This window comes from Falco punctatus (genome assembly GCF_963210335.1).
Source record: "Falco punctatus genome assembly, chromosome: 9".
Classification (NCBI taxonomy): domain Eukaryota; kingdom Metazoa; phylum Chordata; class Aves; order Falconiformes; family Falconidae; genus Falco; species Falco punctatus.
This window is the reverse complement of record NC_137589.1, coordinates 21,871,652-21,894,701: the sequence shown is the minus strand read 5'-3', so window position 1 is coordinate 21,894,701 and position 23,050 is coordinate 21,871,652. Positions and strand designations below refer to the sequence as shown.

The 23,050-nt window shown below is 39.2% G+C and overlaps 1 protein-coding gene across 6 annotated transcripts in view; it reads right to left on the bottom strand.

Annotated features, from left to right (window-relative positions):
- The window catches only part of PCDH15 (protocadherin related 15), an 878,455-nt gene that overhangs the window by 243,791 nt on the left and 611,614 nt on the right, over positions 1 to 23,050 (bottom strand). For all 6 annotated transcript variants that reach the window (XM_080401549.1, XM_080401544.1, XM_080401545.1 and 3 more), the window contains 2 exons: positions 18,062 to 18,170; positions 13,191 to 13,303 (listed from right to left, as the gene is read on the bottom strand). In XM_080401549.1, coding sequence (XP_080257675.1) covers positions 13,191 to 13,303; positions 18,062 to 18,170 — 222 coding nt within the window. The remainder of the gene's footprint in view (positions 1 to 13,190; positions 13,304 to 18,061; positions 18,171 to 23,050) is intronic.

The window sequence follows — 23,050 nt, the reverse complement described above, 5'->3', positions numbered from 1 at the left end:
GCACTAAGTAGTCCCATATTTCTCTGTTGCTCTCTGTTTTTCTTGGTTTGCAGGTAAAACTGGCACATACAGACACACATATAACAGCACGTTTCTGGAAATCTTTACAATTCCTATATTGCCTTTCTGATCTAGTTAAAATAGACATGTTCTGTTTACCACAATGAAGAAAAGACTGGAAATAATGTCTAAAATAACAATACAACTTAACACAGACCTCCTGACCCCCAAGAAAATGAAGGTTAGTTATCACCATCTAAAAAATAGGTGGGCCAATAACAACTTAAGCCTGAAATAAAGCACAAAACTAAAAGAATAAAGACTAGTGGTAAAAATAAGGCTTGTTCACACCAGTATCAGCCCTAAGAACTTTTCTTAGAACCCATGCAACCAATTGGTCCATAAAATTCAACTTTTTCATGCACTACTTGACCAAATGTTTGCTGAAATTAGTGTGACTAGTCTTCTTCAAAACCAAGGTTTTTTCAAATTGCAGCTAGGTCCTAAAGTACTTTTCCCTGTGCTATCACAATCCCCTTACTTCCCAGAGCAACTTAATACTTTTATTCAACAAAATGGATTTTAGACATTGTTCTCCTTGTGCTTCTGTAGCCTAAACCTGTTATACCAATACCAAACAGGTTACTTTCTGGATACCGTTTTTTAAAATGTGATCAAATTATTGCATTTTCCCTGCAGGACACAGTATGCGAAATGCAGTAAGTCACAATAATTTACTTGAACTTACTTTTGTTATCACTCATTAATTATATATAAATAGATAAAAAATTTCCTTGAAGGATGAATGTAACTTTAAATTTTTGTTCTATGGCTAGAGCGATTTTTTTTTTTTTATAACATCCAAAAATCATGGCTACTTGGAAACAATGACATGGAATAATACTATGTCTTTTATTTCATCCAATTCACTAATAACAACACCTACCACCCCAACACAATTTTTTAGCTTAAGAGTGAGATAAGGCTTGGAAAAGATCTGCACCATCATGTATACAATCCCATGCAAAAAAAAAATAATATATATATATTGCTGCTGCATCCTAGATATTTAAATGTTCGCATAAAGCAAATAAGAAATAGAATGCTATTTAAAGATGATCCACAATATATCTAAAAATTGACCTTTGGGTTTTATGAAAGATAAACGAGCATGTTGTTCTGCTATGGGAAGTTAATGCTGGTTTTACAGTTGATGCGTCCACTTAAGCATGTTGTAAAAAGAATCACACTAAACTTTGCCACCAGAAAATATCAACCTACACAAGACTGAACAAACCCCTAGCAGGGTAGTAGAGGCTCTCTTCTAGATACCAAAGACAGCCACTGCCCAGCTGACAGCCATCTTTGTGTATCCTGTAAGTTACATCATTTTTTCAGTCCAGTTACTTTTTCACAGGCATCCCTGCAAAAACCATAAATGTCAAATTAAGTTGCTATAATTGCTTCCAGTCTTCCCCTCCTTTCCTTTCCAAAGACCACTACAATCCTCTCTGGTTCCCCTGCCATTGATTATACCCTAGCGTTTCAAGAGATACAGTAAAGAAGTAAGGAAAAGCCTCTGGCAAACACATTTGATAGCTCACTGAAGGAGATTAGTACTGGAGAACTGCAGGCAAGTCACTTCAGATTTTCTAGTTAATACATGAACAAGGAAAGAGTTCAGGAACTTCAGACACTCAAACTGAAACTTGACTTCAAGCTGCGAAGAAGATGGAAACATATAGTAATTTAAAAAGAAGAACAGTCAGTACAGATACATAGAAGGAAGGTCATATCTAGACAAAGTTGCTTCTTTTAAGCACGTAACTGAACTGAGAGATAAAGGTGAATCTAGGGACATAATTTATCCAGATCCAGGGTAAGCTTTAGGATTGTATATCACACTCTGGATTCATTTACAAGGTCAGAAAGTACTGCATAAGGAAAGAACTACTGAAACGGATTAAAAATTGGCTTAAGAACAAGAAGCAGAGAGTTATCTTTAGAACACAGAAGAAAATTGACTTTACTGCCAGTGAAGCTTGCGATGTGGCAGTGAAATAAAATTGGCACATAATGTGTCTAGACACTATGCTTAAAAAAACCAACAAACCCAAAACATACTTTTTGTTCTTCATGTATCAAGAGTGACTCTAGTATCAGTAAGGCTTATGATGCTGTAGTGCAGTGAACAGTAATACTTACAGCTGCCAACCTTTCCAAATAATGAAACTTCTTCCCTTCAGTTAAAGCAAATGCCAGCTATGAAGGCATTATGTCAAGTTTTAAGTGATGGATGTTTATGTTTTAAATGAAAAAAGTATCTATTTACTGCAAAAAGGAAATACAGCTATTTCTGTAAATAAAAGACATTACAGAACTTACCCTTTATGGATTTTATTATTTTCATTGCTCTGTGAGTGATGACAGATAATCTAGGGTCAATCTTAACTCAAAATCACTGGTCTTTCTAATGTGTATCTTCAACGCTCTAAAGGCAAGGAAAACATTTACCATACTGGAAAACATTTACCATACTGAGATGCTGCTAAACATGGGAAAAACTTGCCACTTTCAATATGTACGTGGTAACTTTGGAGAAAGACTGCTATGAAGCCACATGTTATTGACGTACAAGAAAGGGTTTGGGATTCCTGCATTTCTTTTTTCATCTCTTTATTCACAAATACAGAACTTGTCTCTGCGCTCAGATTTTTCACTCTACAAAACCCTTAACACTGTATTACACATAAGAGAAAAAAAGGCCATCGCAAAGAGAACAGAAGTTTCCAGACTATTTGGACTAGGTACACTTTTGTGACAGTGATAAACCAAGAGAAGTAATTGAAGACTGAGTTCACATAAGGGATGAACATTTGAAAAGGCAATTTAAAAAACAGTTATTGTACTTAATCTCTACAGGAGATGCACAGGAGTTCAACTGAAGTAATTCTTTCGAAGATTTCATCATTGTCAGGAAGTGAATTGAGCAACTATTTAATGAAACTGCATTTCTTCCATTCTAATGTGTCACCATGAGTGCAAAAACACATTGTTGAGTTCATGCTCTATTTTGAGGCACAGCAATCACCTTGTTTCCCATTGTAGCTGATACATCTCTACTGTTGTGCAAGAACATCAGAGGAGACCATCTTCAGTTGCATTTCAAAAGAGAGACAAGGACAAAGCAGTTCCAGAACAAGGGCAAAATATTTTTGGAAAACCATGCTTGTCAAGTGGTCTGTATTTTATTTTCCACTTTTTACTCTAGAAAAATTTGAGAGAAAACACCAATACTTCGGAACATGAGCTTTTAAAAATACAGGTTACCTTCTAGAGACCTATTCAACAGCCATCACTGTCAAGTTTTCTCCAAGTTCTCAACTGCAGCCCAGACATGTACTTCAAACTAGTAAGTCTTCATCATATTGATTAAATTAAACAAGTGAGGCATTACTCTTTGTGCTGAAATCCCTGTCTGCACCATCTTAAAATTTAGAAGAGCAAAGAGTAAGTACAAATCCTTTTAAATGAAAGAAGATATATTCTTTAAGATACGCTGGAAGAGATGAAAATTAGAGCTACCCTGAACAAACACAGGTCAACAGATGTATGGAGCCAAGAGCTCAAAACAGGATGAGAGGAGTTGAAGGGTCACATTATTACAAAAACCTACCAAACACTGCAAATACAAAGTTTCTGAAGTGATGAAAAAAGTTAGATGAATTCAAGACTTGTTAAGTCTCAAAAAACATGGACTTTGAACCATTTCTGTAACTGCAGTCCTAGAATTTCCAGTCTAGTGAGTCTCAGTGATGCACATCTCATTTCCTGCTAGCACTGTGTTCTTCTGACACACATCAGAAAAGAACATCATAAGAGGAATTGTGCTAGATCAGACCAATAATCCATCCAGTGCAAAATCATGCTTACAGCTGTGGCCAAAGACAGAAGCCTAGAGAAGAACTCAAGCAGCTCAGATTTTCCTGGATTTCTTTATACCAGTCGATTTTTCTTCATCAAGCCAGCCCTGCCTCTCCTTGAGCCCATGTCAACTTACAGCTCCACACTGCTGCTTGTCAAAGCACACACAATGCATTAGGTGAAGAACAACCTTATTTTCAATGTTTTAAACTTGCCACCTGCTTGTTTCATTTGATAACTCTTACCCGTTGCATCGCAGGAGACACTGAACTATTGATTCCTCTTCACTCTCAGAATTGTGACACTGCATTTTACAAGTGTCTATCATATCTTCTTCCTTCCTCACCTGATATAAACCTGCTTTGGTTCTGCTCTGTCTTTTTTGTGATACACAAAAAAACTGTGCACTGTGGTCAAGAAACATACAGCCTAGATCTGTACAGTTCTGTGGTGGTATTTTTCTCTGTTCTGTTCTCTACTTTTCGTACTTTTCCTAATGATTTCTAACATTCAATCTGCTTTTTTTTTTTTTTTTTTGACAGCCACAGATCACTGAGCCAACCTTCACAGTGATCAGTTACAATGCCAAGATCTCATTCCCAAGTCAAGCCAGAACTCACAGTTTTGCATAAAGGTCTAGGATGATCTTTTCTGACTTGTTTCACTTTAGTTTTAAGCTATGCCTAATTTTATCAGCCATTTTATCACCATCTCATTTGGTCTTGCAAAATCCTTCTGCAATTCTACAGTCAATTCTCATCTTTACTACCAGAATAGTGAGGGTGAGGCAACAGCATCTATGCCAATCAGCTAATCAGCCTGGCAAGGAGATGACAACCGACAACCAAGCGAGGAAATAGCTGGACCCAGGCTGGCCACCAAAGCCTGCAGGGTGGTATGAGCAGAAGGGACCCCATAATCATTAAAGCAGGGCTGAAGGGGGACCACCTCCATATGCACAAAAATAAGTGAATGCTGAAAGGTCAGCATGATAGGTAAGGCACTCATAGTCTTTCTGGGAAGTCAACGTGATCATATGACACCCCAGAAGTGTCTGTATACTCATGCACACATCATAGGAGCAGACACCAGCCTAACTCAGGGATCTGCTGGGCAGGATCACTCTGAGTATAGCTTTGGAAAGAAGCAGGGTGCAGGAAAACTGGCTGACCTTCAAAAATCAACTTCTCCAAGTCCAAAAGTAGTCCATCCTGACAAACAGGAAATCAAGGAAAGTTGGCAGCACACCTGGGTGAATGAGCAAGAAGCTCCTGAGAAAACTCAAACATTAAAAAAAGGAAGCTTGCAAGAACTAGGACCAGGGACAGGTGACACTGGAGGACTATAGAAACACTTTCTGGATATGCAGGTTAGGGTTAACATGCAGGTTTAGAAAAGCCAAAGCCCACCTGGAACTGAATGGCAAGAGGAAAGGCTGCTAAAGGTTCAGCAGCAGCAAAAGGAAGACTAGGGAAAACGTAGGCCTGCTGTTGGGTGGGACAGGGTGACAGGAGACATGGAATAGGCTGCCATACTCAATGTCATCATCTTCTCAGTCTCCACAGGTAAAACCTGCCTTAAGTAATCTCCATCCCTAAGACCCATAGAAAAGTCTGAAGCAAGAAAGATAGAGGATCATTGCAGGGATATATCTGAAAAAACTGGACATGCACGAATCCAGTGGACCTGATGGGATGCACTCACACCTGCTAAGGGAGCTGGCCAATGCCACTGCAAGACCCCTCTGTACTATATTTGAAAGGTTTGTGGCAATTAGAGAGGTTCCTGAGGTCTAGAAGGAAACAAATGTTGCTTCTATCTGCAAGAAAGGTAAGAAGGAAGATCCAGGGAACTACACATCAGTCAACCTCACCTCAATGCTAGGGAAGGTCATGGTGGAGCAAGTAATTCCGGGAACTGTTTCCAAACATGAAGGACAAGGAGGTGGTTGGGAGTCGACAGTGTGGGTTTATGTAGGATGATTCATGCTTGACCACCCTGATAAGCCTCTAGAGTGAGATCAATGGCTTGGTGGCTGCGGGGAGAGCAGTGGATATTATTTATCTTGACATGAAGAATGCTTTTGACACTGTCTCCATATGATCTCATGAACCAACTGGTGAAGTATTGACTACCTAGACGGACAATGAGGTGAATTTAAAACTGGCTGAATTGCTGGGTATGCACTGTTCCAGTCCCACAGCATGAAGCCCAGCTGAAGGGCACTTGAGAGGTCTATCTAGGGGTTGATAGTGGTGTCAACACTGTTTAACATCTTTATTAACAACCCAGTTGACAGGACCAAGTGCACCTTTAGCAAGTTTGCAAAACTGCGAGAAGTGGCTAATTTGTCAGATGAGTGTGCTGCCATTCAGAGGGGCCTTGACAGGCTGCAGAAATGTGCAGATGAGAGTCCCACAAAGTTCAAAAAACAGGAAGATGCCAGGCCCTGCACCTGAAGAGCGATAACTCTAGGCACCAGTACACATTAGGAGCCAGGCAACTTGAAAGCAGCAGAGCCAGACATGGGGGTCCTGGAGGATGAACTGAACAAAATGCCCTTGCAGCAAACTTGTGCTGCATTAGAAAAGTATCAGTGGGTTGAGCGCTACTTTGAATTGCCAAGATGCATCAGGAGTGCTGGGACCAGTTCCGGGCAAAAAAGATACCGAAATGCAAGTTACTGCATTTAAACTTGAGAATAAATTCTTTTAACCTGAGACTAGTCGAACACTGAACCAGGTTGCCCAGAAAGGCTGTGGAGTTTCCAGCCTTGGAAATAGTCAACACCCAACCCACCTTCAACCTAAGCAGTGGAGCTGGACTGGACAATCTCCAGAGATGCCTGCCAGTCTCAGGAATATTATGATTGTGTAATAGCTCAGGATCATAATATGCTTTTTTTTTTCTTTTTTTCAGTATTTCAACCACTGAGATCATTCCAAAGTCTCTTAAAAAACAAAAGGCCCCAGCCTAGTGCTGTGCTCAATGACCTAACTGTTTTTTTAAACCTGATCATTTAGCCTTGCCCTCTGCACCCGCTTAGTGGCGGACAAAGCATCCTTACCAAGTCTTCCTGTACTTCCACTCAGAACAGAAAACAGTCCGTGTTCAATGAATAGATCATACAAAACATGGCACATATACACTTTACTTTCTGCCCTCAAAGTGCACATCTGTCCACAGTTTGATCCTGAGACTGTTGCTGAAGCTATGCCTTCTTTTCATGTAATGCTGCAAGCTTTCAACAGCCTCGAGAGCAATGGACAGGAAAGATCAAGGTAGCTCCCAACATGAACAGAGAAACCAATTAACCTCCAGTGTAAGCAAAAGGAAAGCATCACTTTCTGTCATTTCTGCTGAGATCCATATCAGGGAAAACCATGCACATTTGCAAAAGCCTTAACTATACTAGAACAGCCAATACATGTGCTGGGAGCGTCTCTCTGATCCAAAGCACCTCCATGAGAAAGGAAATGTGAGCTTTCCAGCTCCCAGGTGGTTTCTTGGGATGGGCAGGAAAACAGGCACAAATTCATGCCATGCCAGTAGCACAACAGTATTCATTTAATCAAACGCATGCACCAGCGGATGGTACTTCATGTTTGTAGCCAGGCTTCGTACACAATCTTCCTTAACATGGGATGTGGTCTGGCTGATACTCGGGCTCAGTCTCTATATGCATACTCAAAGCAAGTACAACTGACTTATTCAGACCTTCCACGTCTAGTTACAGCCTATATAAATGCCACAGCCGATTCAACAGGGAGAAGCCTTCTAAAAATTCAAAATCACATTATTGAGAGATTCAAGGCGGGAGAATAAACAGAGTCAATATTACTGCTGGAAAGTAAACATCACTTCTTGCAGAATGGGAACCCAAACCAATTTTCTTGTAACACTGGAAAGTCAAACAATGTCTGTTCAACTTTGATACACAGATTCGACCTTCTGTTACCACCCAAACACCAAGGAAATGCAACCCCACTACAGAATTGTTTCTATGGTATTATCTGTCACAAAGTTAATGCCAGTCAGACTGAAACACTACCTGGGGATAACAGATTTTTGAGAGAGGTACATAAGATACAGAAAATACTCTGTAAGGGTATTTTTCAAAATGTTCTACACATCTGCAGCACGGTGTTGAATTACAGTTCTGCTACCACCACTGTTGAGAAGGCACCAAAACTACCTAGCAACTGTGACACAAACTAATTCTTTACATAAGAGTCTGCTCCCTAAAAGCTATAATCAGATTCAAGGAAAGGTCTTATAAAAATGCCAGGCTACAAATGTTATTTGAAGCTGTGAAACTTATTCACTCCTCCCTTTTCTTAAAATCTAATTAGGAGGCTTTTATTGAGATGTCCAGTTTACATGAATCCTTCCCAACACCCTAATGGCACAAATACAATCCAACAAAACAGACAGTGGTTTAAGAATTAACCATACAGGTTGTATGGAAACCTGCATTATAAATGCCATTTCCTTGGTACACAGGTATCCACATCACATAAACACTCCTCTGTTTTCCTACCACATGTTATAATATTAAAAATATTTTTAGTCATTAATACAAATATCCCCGTGTCATTAAAAACAGAAGAGCAGTTCTTGCAAGAGAAATAAAATTCCTGTCCTGGTTTTGACTCTGACATACATGCATTTTCTTGACACTGGGGAAAATTTTAGGAACTGATTGCTCAAGGTAAATAACAGACTAGAGAGGTACAACCATGAAGTGAAAAGGTATGCCTATACTTCATTAGTCTCAAAATACTTCCAGTCTTTTTTTTTTTTTTTTTTTTTTTATTGCAAGCCCTACAGGTTTTATAGCAATCCTGAATGAACAAAAGTCTTGATTCTTCCTTACTTACTGGATACCAAACCACTGAGAGAACCCATGCTGGAGAACCAGGGATAGCTTCTGACATACATTATCAACTGGTTACACAACAGTTGCTAAGAAAACACTTTCCCTAACTCCTTAACTCTGTATTTTCAGTAGGACCATGCTGGGTCTTAACAGAGTTGACAAAGTTTCTGTAGTCATAGTAAATAACATGGCTATTTATTTAGAGGAGGACCACTTTTAGCTTTACAAGACACTGAAATAACCTAAGAAGTCATGATTTAAGTATTTTATAAAGAAAAAAACTCTTTATGATTTGCTAGTGACAATTTCTCTCCAAATCTCCATATATGTATCCTTTGGGCTTGACTGACAGCCTGTGTGGTAATGTTGCTCCCCCATCCTCAGCCTACTCTGAAAGTCACACGAGTCCCCATGAGCTAAATTGCCAGTCAGCATGAGTAATTTTATCAAAATCTGGTTTCTTACAGGTGTGGTAAATTCCTCTGTAGTGTAGCATTTCCATTCATTATTATTTTGTATAGTATAAGCACATCTAGGCTTCAATAGTCCATCCAATTTGCAAACTGATTTTAATAGCACTGTCAGGTTAGATTTTGTCTGGCTGATAAATAACCAATGTTCAAATAGGAAAGGATCAAAGCACATCAATTTCATTAATTCTCTTACTTGTTTCATGGTATACGTGTGTCAAAAAAAACCCAAACCAAAACTCACTGACACTTTTTAGAGCTAGTAACAAGAACATAGTCTCATGTCTACAGTGCAATGGTCATATTTTTTCCGGAAAGGTGATCAAAGCTGCTGCCATTTTCTTAAACAGTTATACCCTCTTACACAAGCAAAATGGAGGTGAAGTTAACTCTGTTGAGGACAAAACAGATTATACACCTTCATGTTACAAATCATTGCCCTCCAGGAGAAAGATAGCTACTACAGTGACAATACTAAGGAAATGTAGTTTTAAAAAGTTTTATTATTTTATTGAGAATCTCAGGAGATTTTTCAGCAAGGCTGTCGCAAATATGTCATTATTTTTTAGCCTTTGAGTCTGCTGAAAGTGTGCTCCCTTTCACTGTAGCTTTGGTTTGATTTCTCTAGCAACCACCTTCTGTAAAGCAGGACCATCTGCTCCAGAGGACATTGTTCCCTCTCCAAATTGTCTGCTCTTCAAAGAGACATGCAAGTCCCTGCCTTTATGAACATAAATTTTCAAACACAATATATATGTATTTATAAATAAAACTTACTCCAAAAAATGTATTTCAAAACCAGAACTCATATTACTGGCTGTGGTTTTGCACGTCAGGGACAATCTCTTATAACAGAAGCAACAGTAAGTAAAGGCAAAGAACACTTACAATTCATAATGTTCACAGCCTTACATATTTTGGGTCTCATACAGACTGCTTTTAGTTACGGTATTATTAACACCAGAAAGGCCTTTCCCATTAAAGGCTCTAAATCCACATGCATATTGTGACACGCTTCCAGTTGCCACACAGAAATTTCAATGGGACACACAAAAAATATGTTATTTTGTAAAAGCCCCTGTTGCTTTGCAGGGGATGGAAGTGACAAGAGCTTCCCTAGGAGGCCCAAGAAGTTTGCCTCCTTGCTTATCAAATATGTTCAGGAGATAGCAGGGAGACTGAAAACCAGCATTTCTTATTAAGAAGTTTGGCTTTCTCCATTGTCTACCTATTTGAGAATTCAACATTTATCAGCAATGTTTTTATACCACAGATGAGTGCACCGATTTCCTGCCTGCCTTACTTCATGCATTCTAACTTCCATGTATTGACTTAACCACCTTTTCCATTCGCTGTTTTCCACAATATTTTGGCAGAAAAAGGTTGATCTCCTGATATCAGAAATAATATTTTAAAGATTACATTTAGTGAGTTCTGCAAAACCAGTGTATTTTCTTTTTGAAGGGGAACATCACACATTGCACTCCTCCAGGATAAATAAAATCAGATTCAACAATGTCAACACCGTGAAAAATGCAAACTCGAGAATGTGCAACACAAGAACCTGAAGATTTTATTTGGTACAAGCCTGAGACATTACACGAGCTCATAAGGTCCCTGAATAACACAGCATTAAAACTTTTATTATTCTTTCAGACTGATAATTTTCCTTATTATCTCCTTGACTGCACATATAACACAGCAATATGAACTTAATAATGCCTATAAACATTTCCATTAACAACAGAGTTTGCTATTTAGGCACACAGAATGTGATACCAGACCAGTGTAATTGATTTTTTTAATTGATGTATTGTGCTACTGTATACGGGTGCTGAACTTGGAAAACAACAACAATGAAACCACAGCACTATGGGGCTTTAACCCATAACTTCTTAGCCTATTTATTTAGATGTTAATCCACCTAATTTTCTTCAGCTGTCCCAGTGACAGCAGAACTCCACAACAGGAAGAAAGCTCAAAACCATATTATTAAAAAATCCAATCACAAATTATTTAATTCTAAGAGTATTACAAGCTTTGGACTTTGATGCATATATAATCAACTGAGGTAGAAAATTAACACAAGTATTTTAAAAGGTGCCAATTTATTCAAAATCCCTATAAACAGCAATTTTGTTTCATCTTCTATCTATACTCACAGCTATGTTCCTCAGAAGATGCAGAAAGGACCTGTGTATTAATAATCTTATTACCTTCTTTCCAGAGAAACTGCTGCTCTCTCAGACATGCACAGAGGGAGCCTGCAAATCTATCCCTAACTCTCACGTGCTTAATAAATGCTCAAAGTTAGTATAAAAAAAAGAATTCCTACAAGTTAACCAGGTACTAGCTACAGTCAGCTTTTGCATGGCCCTGCACAGGCACAGACACCACTGGGGACCTAGGCTGCTGTGTCACACCGTATTAGTGTGACACTTTTCCCTTATTTCAAAAGCATTTTCATTCCCCCTTATATCAAGAGCAGAAGCACGTATCAGTGCTCTCCCCACTCCCAAATGATTGAAACCATCAGTTTTGCTTCTGCTCTGAAGGGAAAAAAACCCCAAAATACTACTCAGATTTTCCCTGAGGAATGGTAAGGATTTTGGTCTGACTGCACGACAGGCCAAAAGCATCAAGGCTGGGAGCGAGCAAAACCATGGCACACGATTTCAAAGAGATCGGTTCATAGACTGGCACAGAAGTAGCTGCTCTCACCAAGGTGACTCCATGCTGCCAGTACCCCCAAAAAACGTTTTGGGTGTAGGAGAGGCCAATAAATAATTCTTACCATATGAGTACAACCCATAGAAATAGATTGAACAGGACTAACAAACAGCAAGAGCTTTATGACATCCCTGTGTTAAAACACACTGCAGTTTGGAAAGCCCACTCCTTATTCTACTGAAATACACTCACAAATACACAAGTGATCTACTACTTTAACATAGACTACTGCAATTCCTTTCTTTTTTATTTGCTCCTCTCCAAATCTACAGCAAAATCTAAACAATTTTCTGTGTTATTACACAACAGCTTTAGGACAACTCCAGACTCTCCAAAAGAACCAAATGTAAGTTTGCTCTGTTCTCATTAGACACTGTCTTTACTGAACTGGCTGTTGCAGTTTGTTCACTCAAATTTCACCTGCAGCAAAGCTTATGGCTTTGTACAGTTTTGCTCAAAGTAAAACTAATAGCTTACTACATTTAACAAGTTAAGCAATTAAATACTGACATCACCTCCTATACTTTTCCCCTATCCTCAAACTGGCAAAGAAAACAGCAAATATATAAAGTATTTTATACTTTAAATAAAGTATAAACTTATAAAGTGGTTTAAGCCTCTTCCTAGCAACAGGAGCTGAATGAGATCAGCACTGGTTATATGTCCGAAGCTTTCTTTTTATTCAGTAGAAGAGCTCTGGAGTGACCTTTTTTTTTTTTTTTAATCATCCCTGAACAAAAACCAAACAAAAATCATGCTGAGAAATTTCTACAACATTTCAAGAAAGCTGAAGTTGAGGTGATTTTTTTTGTTCTCCTTGTCCCCAGTATTCAGTACTCTGACAATTACTTGTACCTATACGATTCTCTAGCATGGGTTGTGAACTGGATAAAATGTGAAATAACTTAACATGCATTCTCAGGACAACAGAGTTTGTAAAAAGCAAATGTGAAGTGGTTCACACATTATCAATATAACATGAAATGTTAGAACTCCACCATGATTCATCCCCTTTTCAAAAATACTTCACACCCTTCTTCCCTGTGACTGTGCTAAATGATGCCTGAAAGCTAAAAAATAAAACAAAGCAGGAAAGACAAGCAAATCTACCCCACATATTCTCTAGGGCTTTTTGTTACTAAGCAGTTTTCAAGAGCATACAGAAATATGAAATCAGCCAAAATTACCTTAATAACCAAGTCAAACTTCTGGTGTAAATCCCTATTTATTGGCTTTAGGAGTGTCAGTACAGCTGTTGTGAGATTCATATGGAAATACTGTGGATAATCCTCAGGAGTGCCTGTAAAAAGACATAGAGGTTTGAACAAAAGGTTTCTGACAGATTTAGTTAAACAATATATTTTACTTGTTAGTCATCAAAGGAACAAACCCTAATCCTGCTATTAAAAGGATAAAATACTGCATCATGTGTACATGGAGCTTAAGGATGCTACTAACATTATGTCTTTAATATTACATTATTCCCTTACTCTCCTTAACCATGAAGACTCTTCTCAACTGGGAATCCCTAAGTACTTGATAACAAGAGGCCCAAACCACCGGCAGCCGGTGGAAATTCTGCTTCTCAGCTTCCAGGAGATACCTATAAATCTGACCAGATAAGAAGACATGCGGAAAAATGAGCTCTCACTGCAAATCATCTTCCACTTATATCTACCACACTCCTGAAACCCAACTTGCTAAACACATGCCACTGAGATTTTCTCTTCCCAGCTTTGAAGTACATTTCCCCTGAGGTACTGCTGGACATACACTGACATTAGCCACAAAGTAAAGAACACTGAACTTTTTTTTTTTGAGTGCACACACTTAAAGAAAACATGCAGTGAAATGATGTGACAAAGATGTTACCACTAAGTTCAAGATAGCCATGTTACTGCTCACAGATGATGCCTCAACATTTGCAATTTAAAATGCACATTTTACATGCCTTAGTTCTTGTAGCCTTCTGTTGCACCTCTGGGCAAGCTCTTTAATCAATTACTAATAACATGCACATAAATAATAACAAGAGATACGTTATTTTAGAAATTATTCTAAGAAAAGAAGCTTCTCATCAGAGAGGAAGTACCAGATGAAACCTCATCTAACAGCTTCATTTATTGTCAGCAGTAAGTAGTGTCTTCATGGCTGTGAATTTCCACGATACTCTCCAACCCAGTTAAAACAGAAGCAGCCAGAGCCTAAACAGATTTGTGAACTTGTGGAGATTCAGCAACGGCTACGCAAAGGATGGAGACAGCCATGACCCTGCTGTGCCTGGACCCTAGGCTGGCCAGCGAGGCAGCTGTAGCCCAAAAACATTGCCGTAGAACGGCGCTCAAGTCAAATGGCTGTAGCAGCACAGCCTGGCACAGGAGGAGGTAAGAATTAAGCTCCAGTGATTTTGAGCCACATGATTTTCAAAAAAAGTATACAAAAAAGTAGCAATAGTGGAGCATTAACTGTCAGAGAAGGATGAAGCAATAAGCATATGGAATATCATTCAGCTTGCTTATCAGGGAACAGAGACTATACCATTTTATTATATTTTTTTTTTTTTAAGACAAAGGGATGTACTCTCCTCATTTGCATGGCAGAAAACTGTATCCATCTTCTCCAGTCTCTATGTCTCATCCTAGTTTGTTTTGATTTAACTGTGACTTTCCCTGAGCCAGCCTGACTCGCAGCTGGGGAGACGTGAGAGCACATATCCGAACAGAGCAGAGCTCAGAAAGCTGAAGCATTTAGAAACAGCATGAACTCTGCCATCTCACAGCTTATCAATATTACTAAAAGTATCTGAAGAAACCAAAATATACTGATTACAAGACTAAGATCTTGAGCATTCTGGGCCTAGGAATAGTCCTGTGTAGCAGCTGAGAGGCAAAGAGCATTCCTGGCTGATAGTATTAATGCCCCAGTAAGTCCCTCGAGCCCTTGAGTTACGATATCTTAAAGCAGCCATGAGAGCAGTACAAATATTGCTGTGCCAAATCCTCAATCCAGTCTAACAGGGCATAAGATTCAACACAAAAAAAGACCACTTTTCCTGATGAACAATGCTGTTATTTGTTCACCTTTCAACTGGAATGATTAGAAACTGCTTTTAGAAAGCCAGTAGCTATCCTAGGAGATAAGATTACTGTCCAAACTCATGTGCAATAATTTAATTTGCAACTCACCAAATGACAACCATTCGCTAGATATGTATCTACACATACACACACACTGTACATATTTTGTGACTATCTCTGTATACATGTATGCCACAGACTCAAAGAGTAGAAACAGGAAGAACCACTATGGATCATTTTTTCTATTACAACATAAATGCTGAGTTTCTAGCTCCAAGTCCTGCATCTCCCTGCCCCACATTTAAATTTCCTCTCCTAATCAAATGATTTCATTTTTTAAGAGCACTAGGCATCTAGCAGGAACTCCAAGCTTTTGGCAGATAATATATTGCTGTAGTCTTAGGAAGCTACACATCACGAGGGCTGATGCTGAAGCTAAGAAAAATCAAGAGATTAAGGACTAAATGCAAAAGCACCCAGAAATAAGAAAAGTCGTTCCCTGAAAGAGAAAAAATATGTAGGGGAGGACAGAGACAGCTGTAAGAGGCACAAAGCGATCTACAGAAGGGAAGATGAAGCTAATACTATGTAAGGATTCCAAGAAAGAAGCAAAGATAAATAAATAGATCGCTAACAGGTAAAGGAGGAAAAGACAGTGAGGAAGACAATTAGGATAGTAAAAATCAGAGTATAATAGAGCTGGATTGCATGAATCATAAGTGATGATGCCTCAGCAGCCTAGCTGCTGCCTATCATAGAAAGGGTCCAAACTCCAGGATACCTTAAATTCTGAAAGTAAAGTTTTCCAGGAACAGAGATATCTGCTTCTGCATACACAAAAGTATTTGTATTTTGACAGAGCAGCACAACCCTCCGTTACCTATCTGTGTTAACTCACAGTGTTACCTATCTGCTTCCAGAAAGGAGGAATTGCCTACTGTAACTTTGTGTCTTCAAAACGTGTTGTCTGTGTATTACAGACAAACACTACTGGTCAGAGAACTGTTCACAGCACCCCTACACTGCCAGCCAGTCTCTCATGGGTCAAACCTGCAAGTATAAGTAACTCAGGAAAAGCAGAGGCCTAAAGCTCTATGGATGAGCTCTGAGTCTCCTGCCTCCAGAAGTTCACCTCGTCTGTGTGTTTGCAGGGGTCTAGGGTATCAAAATGTGGCAAGCCAGCACACACCAGTAGGTTCATAAGGACCCTTGAGAACAAAGGACAGCACGTGAAGGGTGGCACATGGTTTCTTCAGCACAGAGATGAGATTGCACCATATGCACCAAAAAGGAACACTGAGTGCTTAACAGACCTCTGATTACACTCTGATTACCCCTTCTATCTTGATGATCTGTGCTAGTTTTCCCTGGGGTAGACTTAATTTTCTTATCAGTAGTTAGCATGGGGATGTGTTTTGGATTTGTGCTGAAAGTAGTGTTGGGAACACAGAGGAAAGCCTTTCCATTGATAAATGCTCAAACCAAACCAAACTGCTATAATACCTCTTTCTGAATTATTTCTTTGAGGTCAAAGCAGTCATTCAAATGTTAAATTTGTCACAGGTTACCAAACCACAATTTTTAAGAAGTTCACTCCTGAAGAACTTTTAAAGTTCTTTGCATAAGTTGCAAACAGACTAAATGTTGCACTAGGGCATAACTGTCAATAGCAGAATTTATAAATAAGCCAAGTCAATTTATAAATAAACCAAGTCAATTCTCAAACATAAAAAACCTCTAGCATATTTACTCTACAAATATTTATAAATTCCTTTACAAAACAGTTTTGCTGGAAGAGGACTAGCTGACAGCAGTGCATCATTTGGTCTGCCAGATTTGAATCCAGTCACAGCCTGAAGAAATCTAGCTTGCCATGTCCCTTGCCATGGTCCTGGGAGCAGAGCCCTGGAAATGCCTCAAACCAGTCTGTTGGCAATGAGCAGGCTCAGGGTCCTGCATTTTGCTCACAGAGCTTGGGACTTGCACATTCAGTACAATAGTACCTGGTGTGGTAGCAATTAATTGTACCTTCTTAAGATGGTTCTTAATCAAACCATCTTAAAACATTTGATATCATTAAAACAATGATATCAAACCATCACACCTACTACTATTCCCCTTTCACAACAGAACTACAATATACGTAAGCATCCTTTTTGGTTCTTTTGTTGTTTTTTGGGTTTTAATAACAAGCAAAACTATGGAATCTGCTCATTAAAATCTTCACTTCCACCTCTCCACAGGTGAGAAAGCTGTGTAGCTGCACTTTAACACAGCAAACACGAAAAAGATGTGATTCCACAAAACACACGACTGCAAACCACTGCCTTAGGCCTTTTCATTATCAAATCATACAAGCTAAGCAACTGGAAACAAATGCCAAAGAAGGAAAGTAGCAGGGGAAAAAAATAAAAATACATAGCAGAATACAAGACATGCCCCAGCAAAGTGGCTACTCTCTGAACTCTTTCTAGAACTGCATTCCTATCTGGCCAGAAAACAGCAGTCAACTCAACAAACACTGAATTACAAGGGAAAGCATGCAAGCTGACAGGCAGCAAAATTAAAGGTGGATGCAGTAGGACCCTTTAAATTCCTCTGTACCAGAAGACTTTCGTAATGAAACCTGCTCCAATTGCCTTTCTTTAGCATTTTTTATTGTGCCTTTGCACCTGTGAATGAAAAGTGCATTGCAGCAAAACTACAAGCACAGACAAGTCTCTCTACTTTTGCTTGCTGTGTTGTTCCAACCACTAAACCAGACAATAGTGAATCTAATCAGAATAAATAATAAATAATGCAAGCACTTGAAATAAGCTTCTAAATTGCAATTAAACATAAATAGGTAGGACAATGATTTCAAGCATCCCACTAACCACAAGATGAATTTTTATTAGGTTTCCACTTTCCCAGTCAATCTTTCTGGCTGGTCATAATAAAGTGACTGATCGTAAGTGATAGCAAGAGTAGCAGACACCAACCAACTAGGATGGAATAGAGGATGCCCGGTCGATCTGAAGGAGGCTGGATGTTTCGGTCCTGATCTATGGCTTGTATGGGTGGAGTGACACTGATGGGATTCACACGTGCCTGAAATGACAAATCAGACAGATTTGAAACAGACAAATTAGAAAGCCAGTACACAGATCTTTAGGTTTTACATAAAAAACATCTCACTGAAAAGGATATTCGCTGAAACTGCAGGAGAAAAGCCTCATAATTCAGAGAATGCTTACAGTACATGACCCTTTTGAAATAAAAATTCAGTAGGCAACAAATATATTTCTACAGCAATCTCCTTTCTTTGAGACACATCTTATACGATAATAGTATCTTCAAGGAAAGGAAGCTTGCAAATGTTCAAGCAAATGCTTGACTATGCTTTTATAAACAGTCCCTTGAATCAGGTATTTCAGACATCATCATAGCAGTGAAATACAGAAAATGCTTTAAAAAAGGAAATAACAACAAATCAGATTTGAGAATCATTAGGAGCTACAGTGGCAGTGATACATGAATACATACTGCAAAAGAAATTCAAGCCAAGGTACAGACATTTCAAGGATAGGTACAATTGGGAAGTTTGAATGGACATTGCAATAATTCACACTGTTATTCAAAGTAGAGTGATCTCACATGCCAAACATGGATAGAAAGCCAGAAAAGGCATTTGCAAGCTTTCATCTTGTTCAGTATTTCTGGGCCCATTTTTTTACCTACCAACTTAACAGCTTCCTGTACCTACTAACAGCATTAATCCCTCACTGTTGCTTTGAGTATTTTCTAGTTTTCCTATGCTGATACAGTCTCCAGTCACAACACCAGAGCTGCCATTCCAAACTCTAAAATAACAGTTTCAGTAACCTTGGCTGCTCAATCATCTAGAAATGTAGCTAGTCCACGAATGTATGTACACCAGTCTTTTCCGTCCCTTGGAACTTTTTGCATGGCAAAAATGTTTAATAACCTCTATGAAAAACCAGAGACATATTTCCCACATACAACTAATCCTGGCAGCCTTTGCTCTGGAAAGCTCTGACACTCCATGTTCTGCAAGAGGGAACTTGAAATTCAGAGTAGGAACAGGAATGAGACAAGCCCGCGCTTGGCCAAGTTTTGGCACAGCCTTTAGAAATCCTCCTGCTGCAATCTGGAAGGAACCTGCAAGAGCTTTAACAATGCCTGTCAATAAACCTAGAGGGAAAAGAGGTGAACCAGGAGGAGACCAAGATGGAATGAATACAAGGCAGTTTGCAAGAGAGGAGAGTTAATAACCCCTCCTGTAATTTTGAATACGTAGCCTTATTGTCATCTGCAATAATACAAGCTATTCTGCCCACGGTTTGCCCACCCAGAAGTCATTTCCTACAGGCTACTAAGGTCCAATGAGGCTTTTCCAGGCTCATGAGCCAAGGCTTGCAGCCACGCATGGTTACACAGCTCTCGGCTTTGGGTGCAGAGCATCTGCCTACCAACACAGGACTGGTACCTCCTCACTCTACCTCTCAGCTCATGGCTTTTTCCACAGTTCCCAACAAGCAGGTGAGGTCTTTTGTCACATGCCTGTTTCCACTTTTGACTCTTTAAAAAATTAAACTCTTAAAAGCATAATGAGGAACAGACAAGCTCAAAATAGGCATAAAGAAATAGAAAAGATGTATTTGACACATTTGAATTTTTAAAATGCTTTAGGACTGCATAAGAATTACATGCTGAAAGATAAGATTATGCATAAAACTGCCCAAGACTAAAATGTTATTTTTAAATTTACAGATCAATTGAAGCACTCTCAGACAAATCTACATTGTAGTTAAAACCACACCCACAACAAAACCATGAAAGTCAAAAACCAAAACAATCTCATTTGCTAAGCTGGCTAGGTTCCAAACTCACCATTATAGCACTTCAGGCCAAGCCAAAACATCTGAATCTATGCTAGAATAACAGCGATGGATCTGGCCTTGTCAATAATGAGCTGTCAGCTGTACCCAACTGCTGAAACTAGACTAAAATAGTAATTGTTGGATATGTAACTCAGATAGCAAGGACATGTGCTTTACTGTCCAGTTCAAGGAGAAGTTTGAGAGCAGCATTTAGAAAAACTGCAATTGAAATTAAACAGGTTCTACTTGAACAATGGGTATTTTATCCCACACTGCCACCACTACACTGATTCCTCAGAGTCAAAGCCATCAATTAACAGAAGCAAGTTGTATAAGAAAGTGAAGTAGTATAATTAAAACTGAAACATGAAATCCATTCAATTTTTATTTTAAGTAAGTTGCTTTTCTAAGTACCGTACACCCTGATATGGGCTGCTTATAAACTAGAAGATTTCATGCAACAAGATCAGTTGCAATCCGCTAAAATGTATAGGGATAATTTAAAGCTGTTTTGATTTAAATAGCCTGATGTGCCTTGAAGCAAAGTTAAAGATACTTTCATATTGTTTCAATAATCCATAGATAATGCAAGTATCTTTTTCATTTAAATTAGAACGATGGAAACATAACTGCACAAAGAAGCAGCCATTAAGTATGTTAATAAATTTGTAAAAGGATGTGTAGGATCGTTTCAGGAGGTGTACATATACTTTTCATGAAAAATAATTATTTTAAGAATTTGTAGTCAAAACATGCTCTGATCAATAGCAGTAATAACTATGATTATTACATAGGGATATTTATTTCTTTCCTGAGCACTTTAAAATGTAAAAGGCACAAACAGGTGCTCACAACTTCCCCCGGGTCCTGCTGCTATGGTGCTGCTTGGCAGAAAAGCTGTTGGGGCTCATGGGGCCAGGCAGCTCCCCAGAGCCCATCTTGCTGGGGTGGGGCCCCAGTCCTGCCCCCAAAACTGTTCTGCATATCACAGTTACCAGTTGTTGCTAGAGACCTGCAGACTACCATGGTACAATACTCACCACCATGTTCGCCAGAAGGTTCACAGAAAAGATGAGGATTTGCTAAGCCCTTTGAGAGAGTGGACGTGGTCACATACAGACAGTAGGTGGCTCCTGACTTAAGAAGAGGAGGTGGAGCCTCCTTCCAGCTCTGCAGAGTAGGCAAATGTTACAAAACGGAGTCTGTGACAGCCACCACTGTGTAATAGATCTAACATCCTTACAAAAGACAGCCCTGTCATTGTCGATCTCAGCCTCAAAGAAGAGCTTCATAAAAAGATGGAAGCCCATTAGAAAGAAGTGAAAACGTTACTGAGTGAAATGTTCGTGGGGCTTAAGGACACTCAGTTCAAGGCAAAGAAAATGTCCATGGGGTTTTTATTGAGACAGGCTTGAGAAAGTGCAAGTCAGCATGGCTACACAGTAGTGCAGGGAAGGTTACTCAGGTTAAACAGATGGCCTTCAAAAACAGCCATGTCTTAGTGAAGAACATAAAAGGGTCCACAAGTTCTGGCAGCAGCAGGTGATTAAAAAACAAACAAACAAGGAGAACCTGTCAGTTCTAGGGTAAAATGTGCAATAATTTATTTACTTCTCCCCATTAGGGAAGAGATCTCTCAGTTATTGGTTTTGGTATTAACAGACTTCCAGGTGCTCCAATACAGAAGAACTCACCATCAGGAAGGCCAGAAAAAAAAAAAAAAAAGGGACCGAACCCCCAACTTGCAAATGTTATCACAGTATTAATACATAATAATAGAAAAAAATCTTTCTTCAAACAGAACTGTGACAGGAAGCCTGCCAGGGTGCCTGCAGGGCCCAGAGATGATCAAGAGGGGGAGGTGGGGGGGTAGCTCAGAGAGAATAAGGTAGCAGCACAAAATCTCAATTTTTTTTCCTTCTTTTGTGTTCACCATGAAAGGACTCTGATGGGGCCCATGCCAGCACCTTCTCCATGTGAGATGTCTAGCAGGTCCTGCAAAAAATCATAGCATTCAGACACATTATGGACTGAACAAGCCAAATGAAGAGTAACATGAGGCCAAGGGCAGATGTATTTCTAATGGAAGGCAAGAGTGAGTCACATGAACCTGTTGTGCTATGTAATTTCTTGCTTAAAAGTGCTTTGGTACCTGAAGAACAGCAGGTGGCAAATGTAATACCAGAATTAAAAGGGTCCCAGGGTGACCCAGGGGAATACCATCATGAAACCTGAGGCTTATACCAAGAAAAATCAGCAGGTGATAAAATAACAGTCTGAGAAAACACAGAAATAAATACAACAGGGCGTTTGGTTTTCTGCAAAGGGAAATCCAGTCTCTCAAACTTACTGTGGTTCCATGCAGGAATCACTGGCACATGGATACCACAGAACCATGTGATACAGCACGTGTAGACTTCCAGCCAACTTTGACAAGCTCCCTGACAAAATACTCCTAAGGAAATTTGGCCTTGACAGAAAACAAGATCTGTGTATAAAGAAAGAGACATGAGGCAGAGGAGGAGGAAGCTTTCAGTTCACACAGGAAAAGAGGGGAGATCAAAAGGGATCTGTGCTAGTATCGGAGTCACTCGGCTCATTCCTATGTGACCTCGGCAACGTGGGGGAGAGCACACTAAGAGAATTACAGATTATACTCAATTACTCAGAGCAGAGATTATGAGGGTCACCTGCAAAAGACTAGTTTTAAGCACTGAAGACCACACAAATGAAGTACCTCAAGATTTTTCACATTTTCCTTTTACATATTCAGTTGTTTTGTGAAAAATCACCAACCAAAACTCTCAGAGAAATTTTCTCAGCAATACTTTGGAGGGCAATGAGTCAAAACCATCCTCCTTTTCAATGAAATCAAACAAGACTTGACTGCTTAGGGGCTATGAGGACAAAGCACTGGCAATCTTTCCCTCATGTTTATTTCAATGGAAAGATCTCTCATAATTCATTATGAAATGATCAGTGAATAATAAAAATGTTTATTCACCAATATCATAAAACAGTGCCATCCACCCTACCCCAGTCATCAAATGATAAAAACTTCAAAAAGCAGCAGCATTGAGTTTCTGT